The sequence below is a fragment of the Myxine glutinosa genome, chromosome 7 (assembly GCF_964187855.1).
Source record: "Myxine glutinosa chromosome 7, kmMyxGlut1.1, whole genome shotgun sequence".
NCBI classification, from domain to species: Eukaryota; Metazoa; Chordata; class Myxini; order Myxiniformes; family Myxinidae; genus Myxine; species Myxine glutinosa.
The window spans coordinates 175301274-175317923 of NC_136267.1; the positions used below are offsets into that span (position 1 = coordinate 175301274).

Consider the following 16650-nt stretch of genomic DNA (forward strand, 5'->3'; position numbering starts at 1 on the left):
CCCGCTCTCATACTTTTATTGCCGTTCGGTGTAGAAAGGGATTGACATATCGTTCGTCTGTTTCAGCTCGTTATCTTTAAGCTTCCTTACGTCTCGCCACCTGCTACACCTCTCTGAGTTACGAGGATTTATGCAACGCACCCCGAATATCGCAACGTCACTCCATTTAACTTTATTAAAATGACGATAAAGACGTTTCCTTATATATCCTAATTTAAAATGTTCAAGGGAATAAAAAGACCATTTGGTTCACACCACCCATGTTCACAGCACTCGACTGTCCAATCAGCGGACGGCTTGCTTCGCCTTCGCCCAGCAGACGCCAATACGATGGCGTCGTAAGATGGCGTCGTATCGGCAGTTAAGCGGATGCTTTTGGGCGCCAATGTCGGCTAATTCAGATTTTTCGAGTATGGCTGTACGTGATAAACAAAGAGCGCCGTTCGTAGATCGTAAATCCATTAATGCCATGGGCATCGGGTCACTGGGTGCGGCGCAAAAGGGATAACAAAGTCGAGTCCTTACGCTATTATTATATAGATGATAGTTATAACTTATAAATTCACAATGCTGTACTACAAAGTACAAACAGCAGAGAAACCTGCAAGATCCAGCTCCAGTGAAGACATTCATGGATCTGATAAACCCAAGAGGAAGACAAGTAGCGAGGAGGACGAAGACCCACCTCAACAAGGAAAGGTCCCCCGTCTGTTTGCACGCTCTCAGACATTTGGCAGAAAAAGAAAACGGTAGCAGAGAGAGTGGACCTGTCAGCATCAGGACACAGAGGACAAAATACTTGGAGTCTGTACAGGACAGTGATCCAACGCAAAGGAGTGGTGGTGCACTTCAGTTTTGGGTGGAAATCAAAACCAAGCACCCTTAACTGCACAGATTAGCTTCAAAAGTACTGTGTGTTCCCCCTTCAAATGCTCCAGTGGATACGAATGTTTTCAAGAGGAGGCCTCGTTCTGCACCCTCATCGGGCAAAGCTGAGAGCAGATACTCGATTTTAACTGATCTTTCTAAAATGCAATGACATGATGCTCACCACCGAGATATTGGGCCAAAAACGATCCATAGCACAATATTTCAAACTTTGTGGATGAGTTATGACAAAACTGGGTGGATTAGTTGGGAAGGTGACAAGAACAAGCCGATTCGATTTTGGTTCAGGCCCGAATCCAGATCCGCCTTTTTGGTGGGATATAGAACACACTGTTCAGCATGGTGGAGGTATGCGCTCTTCCAAGTGCCGTTCTCGTTCTACTTAGGCAGACCGAAAAATAGGGCGTATCGTTCATTTTTTCAGGAAAGCACCAAATTTGGCACAGATGTAGTATGGACCTATACAATTGTTTTCCTGAGGGGCGCCCAAAAATTCAGAACCCCTGGTGGCCGCCATATTGAATTTCAACATGACCGCCCTCTGTGACCTATTTCCCTCAATAACTTCTATACTATGAGCGATAACACCACAGTTAGTGTCTTACCCCATGTTTTCATGGTCTCTGAATCCAATGGGATCAATTGCATGAAGATTGGCATCCATCATCTTTAATTTCAAGATGGCCGCCATGGTGTTTCCATTTTCCTTGAATCTCTCATAGTATTTTAGGTAAAATTTCAATTCCAAGTGATACACATTGTTTTTTGGTCTCTGATAACAATGGAATGATATTAATTAATCAAAGTTACACACAGTTGCAGTTTTAACTTAAAATATTGTGGGCACTTGAAAGGTGGAGGCTCTCGCACAGACGCGTAGTACTACAAGCACTGTCCATCGCAGTCACACAGTGATGTGCAGGGCAGATTTGCCCTGGAGCATTTACAGTTGCCTTTACAGGCCGACTTACAATGGCAGCTTGTAAGCTCTGAACATGCCTCCTGTATCAGTGGTATTGTGGTCCAAATTGGTGTCCAAGAAGTCCCTGTTTTCATCCAGCCCCAATCAGCTGGTGATGGAAGTTCTGGGTAGGGCACAAATGCCTGACTCCATACGTGTCCAGCCTGAAAACATGCACGTTTTAGGTGTTGTTCGAAGGCGTCTGCCGTTGGGGGAATGTGATCAATTGTTCTTGCCTTCTTCGTGAACAAGTGTCGGCGCATGTCATTCACTGTCTTTATCTCGGTAGTCCGGTCATAGAGGATGGCAACATATCTTTCTATGCTCTGTAGTTCCATAGTAATAGCGTCCACAGATGGCCTATAAGCGAGAGCATGAAAGGTCTGCGTGATGCTGGGGTATGCCTCCCAAGCCTTCCAGGCTGTCTTTTTCCCAATTTGGGCAAAAAATGACACTGTGTCGCAGCCAGTGAAGGCATGAAATAATGGCAAAGACTCGGACTTCCTGCGACCAAGGCCGGTGGCAATTTTATGGATGGCAAGGTAGCGGTAGCTTTTACCAGTGCCAATGGCAATCCAGAGTTCCTCCACACCGTGTGACTGGTAGGTAAAGTAGTGTGCTATTGCCAAGACCACAATACAAGACCAAGATCACTCATAGTATAGAAGTTATTGAGGGAAATAGGTCACAGAGGGCGGTCATGTTGAAATTCAATATGGCGGACACCAGGGGTTCTGAATTTTTGGGCGCCCCTCAGGAAAACAATTGTATAGGTCCATACTACATCTGTGCCAAATTTGGTGCTTTCCTGAAAAAATGAACGATGCTTCCTCTTAACTGCTCTGCTATTCTGTATATGCAACTTCCTAGTCTATATATCACTCGTTTCACCTGAACAATGAAGACATTTACCAAACTCTCTATTTGGATGTTAGGAGGCTGTATAACCATAAATGAGGTTGGGAAAGCAAAATAAAAGGAATGATGTGCAAACAATATTTTTCAATAAAATAAAGGGGCGCTAATGTCTACACAATATACCGTATATACCGGTGTACAATACGCACCCGTGTATAGTACGCACCCCCAAGTTCCACCCTCAAAAAAAAAAAAACATTCATTTTCAGATTACAGTAGCGTGAATCTATGCATTTGTACACAAACTTTAAGTAGCACAAAATGAACATTTTGAAAGGAAAAAAAAAACTCAAAATACTTAGCTATATGTAGTCAGTATTCTGTTACACACGCGTCAGTGTCCAGATGTGCATGCAATCGCGGGAGCTTCTTTGCTTCATAGAAGAAAAGAGAGTAGAGAGATTATTAAAACATTCTTTATTGTGGAGTTGTGGCCCTGCCAAGGGCCGTTTGGGTGTGTGATGGGCTTCTCAGCTAAAGCCAAGGAAATCCTCATCGTCGCTCTCCTCTTCGAAGACGGCATGCAAGTCCTCGTCTCGGTAGTACAGGTCACCATCGCTCTCGTCGCTGTCGCCGCCACTGGACGTTCCCTCCTGCCAGATTATATCATCTTCGGTACCGTCCATGCTGTTAGAAATACAGCACTTGAGAAAGGCCCGCTTTATGATCGCTGGTGGCATCTCCTCCCACATCTTTACAATCCAGCCACAGATCGTCAGAAGGTCCACCTTCCTCATTCGCCCGCTCTTTGTGTAACTCTTGTCCCCCTCCAACATCCAATTCGCCCAGCATCGCCGCATACCTTCTTTGAAGGGCTTATTGATGGTCACGTCGAGGGGTTGGAGTAGGGAAGTCATCCCGCCCGGGATGATGACGAGGTCTGTGTTGGAACGCCGGAGTAGCTCTTTGGTTTCTTCTGTCTTATGACAGCGAAACGCATCCAGGACCAGCATACTCCGTCGTCGAGAAAGGCCGCCATCCCGCCTACCCCACACCACTCGTAGCCAGTCCTGGACCAGGGCCAGATCCATCCAACCCTTCTGTTGGGCTCGAATGATGACACCCGCTGGAAATTTTATCTTGGGTAGAGTTTTCCGCTTGAAGACGACATATGGTGGAAGCTTGCCCCCGTCAGCGGGGCAAGCGAGCATAACGGTGAAACGGTCTTTTTCGTGGCCGGTGGTCTTGACTGTGATGGTCCGCTCCCCCTTCACTCCGATGCTGGTCCCTTTTGGAATGTCGAAGGTTAGAGGGGTCTGGTCGGCGTTTCCGATCCTGCTGAGCAGGTAGTTGTGCTCCCGGCAAAGCTTGATTATGAACGCCTGGAAGCGTGTCGTTTTGAGGCCGTATCGTTGGGAAGATGCTGTGCGATGTGCGTGCAGCGTCGTACCGACAGATTATGGCGTTCCATAAATCTGTAGGCCCACGAAGTGCTGGCCATTAAGTCTTCCATGTCTCCGTCCAAAGCGAAGCTCCTTGCCTTCAGCCTGAGAGCAGGTGTAGAGATGGCGTGACCCTCTGCCCTCTTCTCCCGAACTCAGGCGATGACACGCTCCTCCAGCTGAGGCCACTTCGTCGATTTTCTCCTGTTCGCCTTCTTCTTCCTCGGCATATCCTCTATGGAAGCCTTTGTTATTCGCCAGCGACGGATGACAGACTCATTCACGCCGTGCTTCCTCCCAGCTTCTCGGTTCCCAAACTCTTCTGCAGACAGGCAGACGGAGAGTTTGAACGCTGAAGTGTACGACCGCCTTGACATCTTGATATTCTCTTCTCTGGAACCGGATAGAACGTATGAAGACGTTTCAGTCCGAGCTGATGTTTACGGTAATCTGCCCTATAATTTCGGATTGCTACGCAATTGCAGTCGTAATATATAAGACCCTTCAAAATAAAAGACCGATGTGGCTTTTCAGAGCGGGAAAAGCCGTTCTATTCACATTCCGGAAGCGGCGTTGCTTTGAGTGGCAAATCCATAGAAAGCACGTAATGGTACAAAACCCGCTTGCCATCCGGGGTGAACGAGCAGCAATGGTGGCCCTGCATGTCGGCGCAATTGTGCATGACGCAACAGGGTAAACGTGCAACCGAGATCGCTTTTCGTAAGATACTTTTTTTCGTAAATGTATTGGAAAATTGACTTGTTTTGAAGCCGAGTTTTTTCTATCCCCGTGTATAGTACGCACCCCCAACTTTTGACTTTTTCCCGATAAAAAAGTGCGTCTTATACATGGTATATACGGTAAGCATGGGGCAAAGTTTCCCTCCACAGAAGGGACACTGTACACTAGTAGCTTGTGGAAAATGGTGAATGAGAGAAGTTGGTAATATCCAATGTGCAATTCTCCATGGCGGATCACCGACATGTTTTGAGGTTTCGCAGTTTTTGCCAGAAAGGGAAAGAGAATGGCTAAAGCTCATGGGTTCTAGACGAGCAAGATAGCTGCAGATTAGAAAATGGGTTAAGACTTGCGAGCAATTGTGACTCAGAAAGAGGCACAGACAGACCACTTGGCTTGGGACATACGGTAAGTCTGATGCACCGATTGTAACAATAGATCGATTCTCTGGCAGGATTGTTGATGTCATCATTGAGAGACAACTGAAACCTGGGTTTTTAACGTTGTCCCACCATAAAAAAGGAGAAAAAGACATAAAATGTCATAGCCCCTGTGGTTTTAATAATTTTGCTGTACAGAGTTATTGGCCACCAGATGGCCGACTGGTAGACTGGTGGCTATTTTAATTGTAATCTTTAGTCGGATTACAAAACAAATTATTCTGCATATGAACACTCTCATATATTGTCTTCGTATCAAGTTTGAACAAAATTGGTTCATGCATGTCCGATAAAGGATTGGGGACACGTTTAAGTAACAAAATGGCCGCCAGTCGGCCATATTGGATCTGATCTCGAAATAAAATGACGCGCATATGTAAGCCATCATTCAATATCTGCGTGGCAAGTTTGAACAAGATCGGTAAATGCGTGTCCGAAAAATGGTTGAGGACATGTTCAATATTGGGGCTTTTACAATTAAAATGGCCACCAATCTACCAGTCGGCCATCTTTGATCAGATCACAAAATAAAGTGAGGGGCACATGTATGCCATCATGTATTGTGCTTGTGCCAAGTTTGAACAAAATTGGAGCATGCATGTTCAGGAAATGGTTGGAGACACGTTTAAGTAACAAAATGGCTGCCAGTCGGCCATCTTGGATATAATCTCGAAAGAAATGACAGCATATGTAAGCCATTATTCATTATCGGTGTGCCAAGGTTGAACAAGATCGGTAAATGCTTGTCTGAGAAATGGTTGAGGACGTGTTCAACATCGTGTATTTTTACAACTAAAATGGCCGCCAGTCGGCCATCTTTGATCGCATTGAGAAACAAAATGATGTGCGTATGTATATCATCATTCTTGTCTTTGTGCTAAGTATGAACAAAATCTGTCCATACATTGGCGATATATGGTTGCGCGGACTGACGCACGGACGCACGGACAAGACCCAATCGATAAGCCCCTGTTTCGACTAAGTCCCATAACAGAAGAGAAAGAGGATTTATTTTTGAAATCGGGACAGCTCAGAAAATACTAAAGGCATCCTTAAATAAACAATCTTCCAGAAGACAATTTTTCCCACATATATCAATTAAATTATTTAATCCTGTTCATTAATCTGATGTAACCGTTATACATCAAGCAAACCTTCCCCTGAAAAAAAATGGCACAGGTAAATATGAAATTGAGGGTGGAGTTCGACAGTATGTACAAAGTACAGTTGAAATGATTCCAAGGTGAACGCAATGATTATAAGATCAAATGATTACAAATGGTTCATCAGAGAAGAAAAAAAATGCTCTTCGCTTTGCATTCCCACGCGATGCATCCACGTTAAATCAGGTAAAAATGAAAATTGTTATTAACCTGTTCAAGAAGAATGAAGCAGCCACAAGCAATTTCCTGGATTAGGCATTTCTCAGGTATTAGCCATAATTTATCCGAAAACCTAATGCCAGAGGATGAAGAGGAATACAGATTACTGAAAAAGCAAGGTTCTTTAAAAAGATGGCACCAATCATGCTCTACATTAAAAAACAGAAATTTTCACCTGAACCTGGCAGATATGGCTAACACCCAGTATTCGTATTCAAGGCTCCAAAAGTAATATTGCTTCCCTATCAATGGATTCAGTCTGCTGCTGAGAACACTCAAATGCTGCACTAGTAACAAATGTTGCAAGCCTATGAAAGTTTGACCTTGTTGAGTCAAATTCTCCAGGCTTACTAAGTATGTGCTTTGCAGCCTGAATGAAAATGAAAGAAATTAAATTAGGAAATTGCTATGTTATAACCACAATTATTCTGTCTACGAGTCTCGTTTTGGAAGGAAACGATGAGCTGGGGAGATGCTTTTGAGTGACCCGGCGACGACTGTGACAGCTCAGCTACCTCAACGTCATCGTCGGATTCTATCAGATAATGTGCCGCAAGAGTCCTTGGTGGTCACATCAACCTTGGTAGTCACTATTTTGGCGACAGGTAACCCTGGGAAATTTCAGTGCTCGACTGTGCGATCACTATCGTCAACTGGAGTTGAAACCTCATTGTCACACTCTTGTGGAGGTATTTTTTATTTTTTTGTATACAAGTTCGAGGCTCATGTAAGACCTAATATTGATCACAAGAACAAGATGGAGAGCAGGGACATCGGGATATCTGTGGGAGGGAGAGGGCTTGGGGGGAGGAGGCATGAGAGGAGGGGGGGGGGGGCGATGGGAGAGGTATAAAACACATGGACACTGCTAGGACTTCCAGGAAAGAAGTTGGTATTTCAAAAAAGTGGATCTGGGGTGAAATTAGCAGGGGTAGAAAAGATCAAGGTTTTGGATGGGGGAAGATAAGAGATGGTGGTGAACAGCTGTTTTAAAGACCTGGAGGGAGGAGTGGGATTGAAGAGAGTGAGGGAGTTTGTTCCAGAGGCGGGAGAAAAGAGGAATGAAGGAGTGAAGGTGAGCAGAGTCTTGATTTTGGCAGTTTAACCATAAGAGGGTTGCTGGCAGATCTTGTGCGACCTGTAGGAATATTTGGGGGACAGAGCACAGAGAGAGCTGGGGGAGCAAGGCCGGAGAGGAGTCGGTAGAAGACAGAAAGACCACCTACCTGCCTGCGGTGAGTGAGTGACAGGCCCTCGGAGTTAAATTCATCACGGGAGATTCCAATGATTCTGAAGAAGGATCGGAGTTCACCACCTCAATCGGAGAATTGGTAACACTATTTTGAGTCGAGTAACGGTGATAAAGTAACGATGATGATCCATTTGCAGATTTGATGGCAGCCTCAGCATCGCTATCTATTTCACCCGTACAATCATTTACATTAATAGTATCATGGTGAAAAATTGAGGACTTCATTTTTTTCCATCAATAAAACCTGCTTCATTACCTTTGTCAACCTCGAGAGTGGAACCATCAGAGAGACACCTGTAGCTGCACTATCCTTGTGGCTGAAAGGTCCATCCGATAAAGCAGCATCATCATCACAAAGTGGGCGATGGCGCATAAAATTGTGATCATTTGGGACAACTTTGAACGAAATGTTTAGGCCAATGTAATCACCTTCATCCATGTCTAAAACAAGTCACAATCTGGTCAAACACTTGGAATATGTCTTTCAATCCTGACAAACCTCACACTCTGACTATGTGTCTCCAAAAGGACCACCTGGAAAACCCTCCTATATACTTTATCAACAATCCTCTTGAGGAAGTTCAATCATTCAAACTACTGGGTCTCACTATCTGCCATGATCTTTCTTGGGAAAACTACATTTCCAAGTTGGCCTCCAAAGCTAGTCGCCGACTGGGCATCCTCCGTCGTACAAAGTCCATCCTTGGCACACCTGAACTCCTATCCACCTAAAAGGCTTTCATTTTCAGCTTTATGGAGGACTGCTCTCCCATCTTGGCTGCCTCCTCTGCCTCACATCATGCTCAGCTTAATGCAGTGAAGACCAAGGCCTTCAATATAATTGGAATCTCCCGCGATAAAGCTAAGTCTAAAAGTCTATCACTTCGCCATCGCAGACAGGTCGGTGGTCTCTCTGTCTTCTACCACCTCCTTTCTGGTCTTGCACCCTCTGCTGTTTATGTGCCTTGTCCATCACCCCCCCCCCCCCCCCCCCCCAGGTTTCCGCAGGGTTCACACGGTCCACCAACTACCCCCTTTTGGTGAAACTACCTAAATCCAAGATCACTGCTCATCTCCACTCATTTTTTCTCATTTTTCCAGCCTGTGGTATAAACTTCCACATTCTCTTCAATCCCATTCTTCTCTCCAGGTCTTCAAGACAGCTGTTCCCCACCATCTCAGATCATCCACCATCCAAAACCTTGATCTTTTCTCCCTTGTTAACCCCTCTCCACAACCCCCACCCCATGATCTCCTTCTTCCAAATTTAAATTTTTCCCCTCCTCAGAGTTTCCTTCGGTATCCGTCTTGTGCTTTCTTCCCCCCCCCCCCCCCCTCATTCCTTCCCACATCCATTGGTTGTCCAAGTCTCCCTCTATCCTGGCCTTCTACTCTGCTGTTGGTGTTCCCCACCGGTGGAGTTTGGGGAGGGGGCAGGGAGGCAGTGCCCCCACCTTAATTTTTTTCAGTACTTTACAATTAAGATAAAAACATCCCATATTTAAACATGAGTAACAAAGCAAAACGGAACCCAAGTGCATGGATTTCTTCCCCCCAGTCATGACAGATATCGCGGTATTTGCATAGACTGACGTGATTGGCTGCATCCTTTTTCAAATCAGATTAACAACTTTTAAATTTTAGATTTTTCACAAATGAAGGATTTTCACAAATGAAGGATTTTCACAAAAGGAAGGATTTTCACAAATGAAGGGTTTTCACAAATGAAGGATTTTCACAAATGAAGGATTTTCACAAATGAAGGATTTTCACAAATGAAGCCACTTCGGAACGAAGCTTTTCTGCAATGAGACGGATCAGAAACTGCTAGTGCTCAACAATGGAGGGATAAAGATTTTCTTCACTGACTCTTCTTCACATAAAAGGCGATTTAACTGTGAAGCAGATTCCAGAGCACATTGTGGATGTTTACACGAAACGATTGTACCTACTTTAGTCATTAAGGGGAGAACATTATTTATATTAAGACAATGTTCATGTATGTGTATCATGGGGTCTTGGCTCAGAACGTCAAGGAGGGTTTACCATGGGAGTTGTTGTATGCAGATGATCTGGTGTTGATTGCAGAAAGTATGGATGGACTGAAGGAGAAGATGAACAAGTGGAAGGAATGTATGGAGACAAAAGGTCTGAAGGTGAATATCGGAAAAACGAAGGTGATGGCAAGTGGTAAAGCATGTGGTGAGGTGGAAAGAACTGGGAAGTGGCCATGTGCTGTGTGCAGGGAGGGTGTCGGAGTGAACTCCATTCAATGTCCAATGTGCGCTGAGTGGGTTCATCAAAAATGTAGTGGTCTGAGAGGGTCATTAACCAGTGTGGCAGCTACATTCAAGTGTAAGGTGTGCACAGAGGGAGCTGCAGATGGAGGAAATGTTGAGTTGGATCTTGGAGACGGCGTGAAGCTGGAAGGTGTGAAAACATTTTGCTACCTCGGAGACATGCTGAATGGAGAAGGTGGATCAGACTCGGCAACGGTTGCTCGAGTGAGGTGTGCATGGAAGAAGTTTCGGGAACTGAGTGGCGTGCTGACGAGGAGGGGAGTGTCATTGAAGCTGAAGGGAAAGGTGTATGCTGCATGTGTGAGAAGTGTTATGATTTATGGGAGCGAGACATGGGTAATGAACGTAGAGCAGCAACGAAGGTTGGAAAGGGTGGAAATGCGAATGGTTCGGTGGATGTGTGGAGTATCGTTGAGAGAGAGGAAGACAAATGATGAATTGCGAAAGATGATGGGAATAGAGCCTGTGATGGATGCTGTGAAGAGAAACAGGTTGAGATGGTTTGGTCATGTGTTGAGGAAGGATGAAAGTGACTGGTTGAAAAGAGTGATGGGAATGAATGTGGAAGGAAGTAGAGGACGGGGAAGACCGAGAAAGACTTGGCTGAAGATGGTCGAAGAAGAAATGCGGGCAAGGGGGTTAACAAGGGGAGATGCAGAAAATAGGGCAAAATGGAGAACATTGTCATGGGGACCGCAAGGCTAACCCCCGCTCTTGCAGGGAAAATGGCCTTAAAATGCCTGTTGTTGTTGTTGTTTGTTGTTCATGTATGTGTATCACCGGGGAGATGTGATTCATAAAGTGCTCAATTTCCTTTTTTATTTAAGAATTTGTTGTTGTGTTAATAGTAATATTGGTGGTAGCTGGTAAACATGTCAAACTAGAAAGCATCTGAAAATTCAACGCCCGTCTGAAAGCGCACACACACACATACATAGACACACACACACACACACACACACACACACACACACACACACACACACACACACACACACACACGATGTGCAGGAAACAGGATAAAAAATTTTTGAAATTAGGCTAAAACAAAAAACAAGGATGATTAAATAATGGACATGAACTGTATTTGTGATTTCACGTTCACTGTAACTTCACTAACAAACGGTAATTTTGGAAGTTAGACCAAGTATTAATATTAGGCAAAACAAAGAGTTGAAAAAAGATCCACAAGTCTGTGAATTCCACCAAAAAAAAACCAAACATATTATAAGGGAAAAGGTTTACTTTACACATATTCATCAGAGTGGTGGGTCTCACCTGCCTACCAATAAAATCATTCCCCAACAGGCCAGCTCTCTCACTCACTCTTTCTCCGAGAAAAATGTGATGCAAGACAAGTAAGAAAAGAAAGTGCAAGACAGGTAAGGGAAAACAAAGAAAGGCAGCAAGGTCGCTATGCACACTGCAGATCACCGGGTCCACTGCCGGGCGCTTCGTGTGCCATGATTGGCACAATAAAGAAAGGAAGATGCGAGAGGGATATATCTCTTACTCGCTCGTAGAAATATTTAGTACTTTTCAGGTGGGATAAAAAGCTGCAATTTTGCATACAGATCTAACACAAAAACCAATATTCCAGACAAGATCACAAAACTGTCAGTAAATGTCCATAAATGAAAACATCTGTGAACAAAAGTCATCTGGTGCGACTTCGCTCCTGCTCAGAGAGGGTCACCTGACAAAGGACAATGGCATGTCATGTGATCTTAATTTATTTATTATGCTATGATCTGACACTGTCATGATCGCTCCGCCAGGGATCTGGTGTTTCTTGGTTTTATGGCAGTATGATTAGAGAAGTGTCTGTGGTTTTCTTGTCGTTTATGGATGATGTACAGGGGGGAAGGCAGACGGTTTACAGTGGTAAGCGTTACAATCTTTGCATCCGGCTTTTCCAGCAATACCGGGATATATTCTCCAAACGTACTACGAATTCTCCAAGCTTGAGAAGCTTCAAAAATTGATGAAACGCACTGAAACTCAAACATGTTCTGCCACTTATCATAATAAAGATAATATGTACCAAGTTTCAGTTGAATATGTTAAAGGGTAAGGGAAAAAGTGTAGAAAACCACAGGTTGGATGGGCGGACGAACAACGGTGAGCAAACATATAGTCCCTTCCGGGCAGGGGATGATAGTTATTTTTCACAAGCACCAGTTCATACATGTCTATATGACACCTGCTGCAATTTGTTCTACACATCTTGTGAAAATCCATATTTGCATAGTTGTGTCGAGCCAGAATGAGCTGTAAGTCTTCCAATTTATTAGCTCACTGGAAGGAAGTTCAGGGGAGCTTATGCGATGGCGCGTCGACAGTCCGTCGTCCGTCCGTCAGTCCGTCCATAAACACTTGCATTTTCCTCTCCGAAACCGCTGATGGGATTGTGACCAAACTTGGCACAAATTATATTTGTTGTGTTGTGACTAAAGTTTGTTCACGGCATTAAAAAAAATTGGAGTCTAAGGGGGTTTACTGGGGGTCAAAGTGGATCCAGGTTTGACCCCCCAAAATAGATATTTGCTTTTTCCTCTGAAACTACACACACTATTTCGATGAAATTTGACCACAACCTTCATCACCCGTGATGTACCGAAGAATGTTCACTGCACTAAGAAAATCAAAGTCTAAGGGGTTTACGGGGTGTCAAAGTGGGTCCAGGTTTGACCCCCCATAATAGGTATTTGCTTTCTTCTCACAAACTACACACGCAATTTCCATGAAATGTCACCACAACCTTCATCATCCGTGATGTACCAATGTTTGTTCATGGCATTCGAAAAATTGGGGTCTGAAGAGGTACACGGGGTGGGAGGGTGGGGGTGGGGGAGGGGGAATGGTTGCCCCCCAAAATAGGTATTTTTTTTGTTTGTTTCTTTGAAGTCTCATGATTATGTTAGTATGATTGTACGTGCTGCCCTGTCTTCTAGCAACCATTGAAATTGGTTTAAAATACCTTTAGTCAGTGCAGTATACTGTTTATTCGACCAGGTGAGCACCAGGGGTATTGTCCCTAAGTTTATTATTTCATATTCAGCCTGCGTCTGCTAGTTGCATCGGTGTTGGGAGTGCAGTTGAGCCGCTGATGCAGTGCCCCCCGTTAGCCGTAAGCTGGCACTCATTTTGTGACCTCGGAAGGATGACAGGCTGAGTTAACCCACCTGGTGTTATATAATGACAGGTGCTCAAACTCAAGACCCTAAGACCCTAAGCGAGCCTTATTAACCGTTAAGCCAACACCACGCTTAGTCTTCCAATATAGTGAGAGATTGCCTGATTTTTCCTCAAGTCTCTAAAACCTCCTGGTCTTCCAAAAAATAACAATAATCTGGCAAATTTTAGAACTTCTCCTAATTTTGAAAAACTTTAAGTCCGACATCGATGTGAGATCGCTGGTATAACTTGTTTTCGCATCCAGGTACACTGAGGCACACCTCTCTTTGCACAAGGCAACATTCACTTCGCACCTGAGACACTGCTTGACTGCGGCATAACTTAGACGTGATCTGGTTGGCTCATTTGACTATAAATGGCAAATGTGAAGCGACTGCATTAACCTTTTCATTGCACATATCTTGTATATTTAATAAACTCTTTAATTGTACGAAGGATCACACCAAGAGCCACGTGACATTCTGGAGATGTCTGGTAAAATGAGGCCGTTTCAGGCAGTCTGGTGGCAAATACATCGAAGCACAGATCTCAAAAGAATACCTGCTGCCAAAATCTAAAGGTGAACAAGAATGTGCAAGTTGAGAAAATTCAGCCCTGCTGTAAATAGAAGATAGTTTACTGTTAAATTTACCTCTTTGCTACTGTATGTTGCTTATCACCCACTATAAATGGATGAGTTGTGTGTGTGAAGCATACTTTTTTGTGTCTATTAATTATGTAGTCTATTAATTAATTACGTATTATGTACTGGTGAAATGTACCTTTTAACTCTTTAGACTGCTGAGACCCTTTCCACCTTGGAAGACCCTTTAAGATCCCTAAGATCCTTAAGACCCCAAAGACCCCCTAAGGATCAAAAAGTCCGAAAGGATCCAAAATATCCCGAAGATCCAAAAGTTCCCGAGGACCCAAAAGACCCCGAGGACCCAAAAGACCCAGAAGACCAAAAAGTCCTCGAGGACCAAAAATACCCAAAAGTCCCCGAGGACCTAAAATATCCAGATGACGCAAAGGTCCCTGAGGACACAAAGACCCCGAAGACCCTAAAGACCCAAAAGTCCCCAATGACCCAAAATATACCAAAAGACCCAAAAACTCCCCGACGACCCAAAAGACTCCGAGAGCCCAAACTACCCCTGAGTCTGACAGGTCGGTATGCTACAAGGTGGTGAAGACGAATGAAAATTTGGTCCAATCGACCAACGGGTCCCCTAGTGACATGAAATGATTAGCCCAGAACATATTGCAATAACATATTAATGGCGTCTCAAAATGTTGCCAGTGTAGCAAGCCTCCAGTCCTCCCACACCTCCTCTCCCCCGAGCATAAACACGCGTTTCCCAAGCCAAGGTGGGGTGTCTGTGGATTATCCCTCCATATGTGACAATACAAACAGGTGATCTCTTTTTTGACCCTTTGAACTTGGCACCTCTGAGCCAGAAGTTTTCCTCAAACATTAAGAGTGTGTGGATGTTACTGCAGTTAGCAATGGAGGTTTAGCCATGAGGATTGGATTGTTAAGAGTAGCCGGGTCGGTAATTTCCACCAGTATCATCCCATTATGGTCGCTTAAACTTGTCCTGCCTTTGGGAATTTGCGAATTCAAGCATCAGCTCGCATTAAATTATTGGAAAAAGAATAGTTTTCCAACTTGGTAAAATCCAATGATTCTAAAGGACAAAATGTTGGCATCTGAAAGCATCCATGCACCTTCATTCATAAGCAACTTCTGTTAAACAATGATAAAACCATTACCGTGCATATAAACAGCCGAGCTGGATACCTGCAATCTCTCAGGTGTCATTTCGGAGACTTGCGACCAACAGGTGCATTGGAAGCTGTCACGTGTGCAGAGCGATTAGGATGAGAAAAATCATGGCATGAAAGATGGAAGTATGTGGGAGAGAGGGCAGTGAGGCAGGGAATGAAGACTCATAATCACCATTACACAGGTATTGGAGCCTCACCTGATGTACTCGATAATAGAGGTGCTGTATGACTCGGGCACATCGCTTGCACCGAAATCCGGGAAGGGAATCGCGGCCGATCCATCGCGGAAGCCGTCCCTGTGAAGTGCTGCTGAGTCCAGCCATCCTGGAGGACAGGAGGACAATCTGTTGGCATCACAATTCCGACATCGAGATCCTTCGACAGATTTTGGATGTGACAACCAACCACCACCTCAAGGGTGAGCGCGAACACATCACCTGCGATTACACCAAATTAACACAACACCTGCGATTAGTGTTGGACCCAAAGTATCATGCGATGTGCAGATGTTGTGCAGTGAATCCTGGACGAAGGTTCAAGAACAAAGAATGAATGAATCTGATCATTATTTTTCATTCACATCTGAAATTGAAAGAATCATTGAGCGATACATTTTCATTGATATTGTTGCGGATATGAGGACTGTATTTTTTTTGATTGTGTTGTATTGTGGTAAATTGGTGATGAATATTGCTTGAGTCTGCGCCTCCTGCCTCCGGAGCTGTGTAAAGGTCAAAGGGCGTCCCATAATTAGTCCATAAAGCATCCGCACGTCAGCTAATCATAGAATACCCCTGTTCGATAGTTATATCTTATTATGTGTTTTAGGGTAAGGCTGTGTCTCCCATTAATTGAAATACTCCATTGCACCAGTGAAAGAGATAGATTCCCTTCATTCCCACTCCCAAAACCTCCATTCCCCCTTTCGTCGATTGGAAACTACCTCCGCTCCAACAATTGCCGCCATTGACCACGAGGCAGGGTCGGAGAAGAAAGGCGTGTCTCCACCTCGTCATAGAGGGGAGGAGTGAGCCAGCCACACTCGACCAACCATGAGCCAGGGGTTTGGCTAGAGAGGGCGGAGGAAAGAAACATCGAGGAGGTTCGCGAAGGTTGAGGGGTGGGGCCTATATAACCCACGGCAGGGCGTTTCCCAAGCGGCAGACAAGGGAGATGAGCTTTGACGACAGAGAGACGAGAAGAAGTCCAGGGTTGAACTGCAGCTCGAACCACCGAAACTGCACTCACTGCAGCTCGAGCCACCGAAACTGCACTTGCTGCAGCTCGAGCCACTGAAACTGCATTTGCTGCAGCTGGAGCCACCGAAACTGCAGCCACAGCAGCGTGAGGCCTGGACGGCAGTTTGGAGCAGGGCCGCGAAGGAGCGGTGGCTGCCCACGAGTCGATCAGCTGCAGAACTA

The 16650-nt window shown here is 44.8% G+C and overlaps 2 protein-coding genes across 5 annotated transcripts in view; both read right to left on the minus strand.

The window, feature by feature from the left end:
- Window positions 1-16650, minus strand: part of LOC137431852 (death-associated protein 1 homolog) — a 175517-nt gene that overhangs the window by 129883 nt on the left and 28984 nt on the right. The gene's annotated exons all lie outside the window — the stretch shown is intronic.
- Window positions 1-16650, minus strand: part of LOC137431851 (catenin delta-2-like) — a 580901-nt gene that overhangs the window by 12956 nt on the left and 551295 nt on the right. For all 4 annotated transcript variants that reach the window (XM_068123611.2, XM_068123613.2, XM_078782572.1 and 1 more), the window contains one exon: window positions 15427-15553. In XM_068123611.2, the coding sequence (XP_067979712.2) occupies window positions 15427-15553 (127 nt within the window). The remainder of the gene's footprint in view (window positions 1-15426; window positions 15554-16650) is intronic.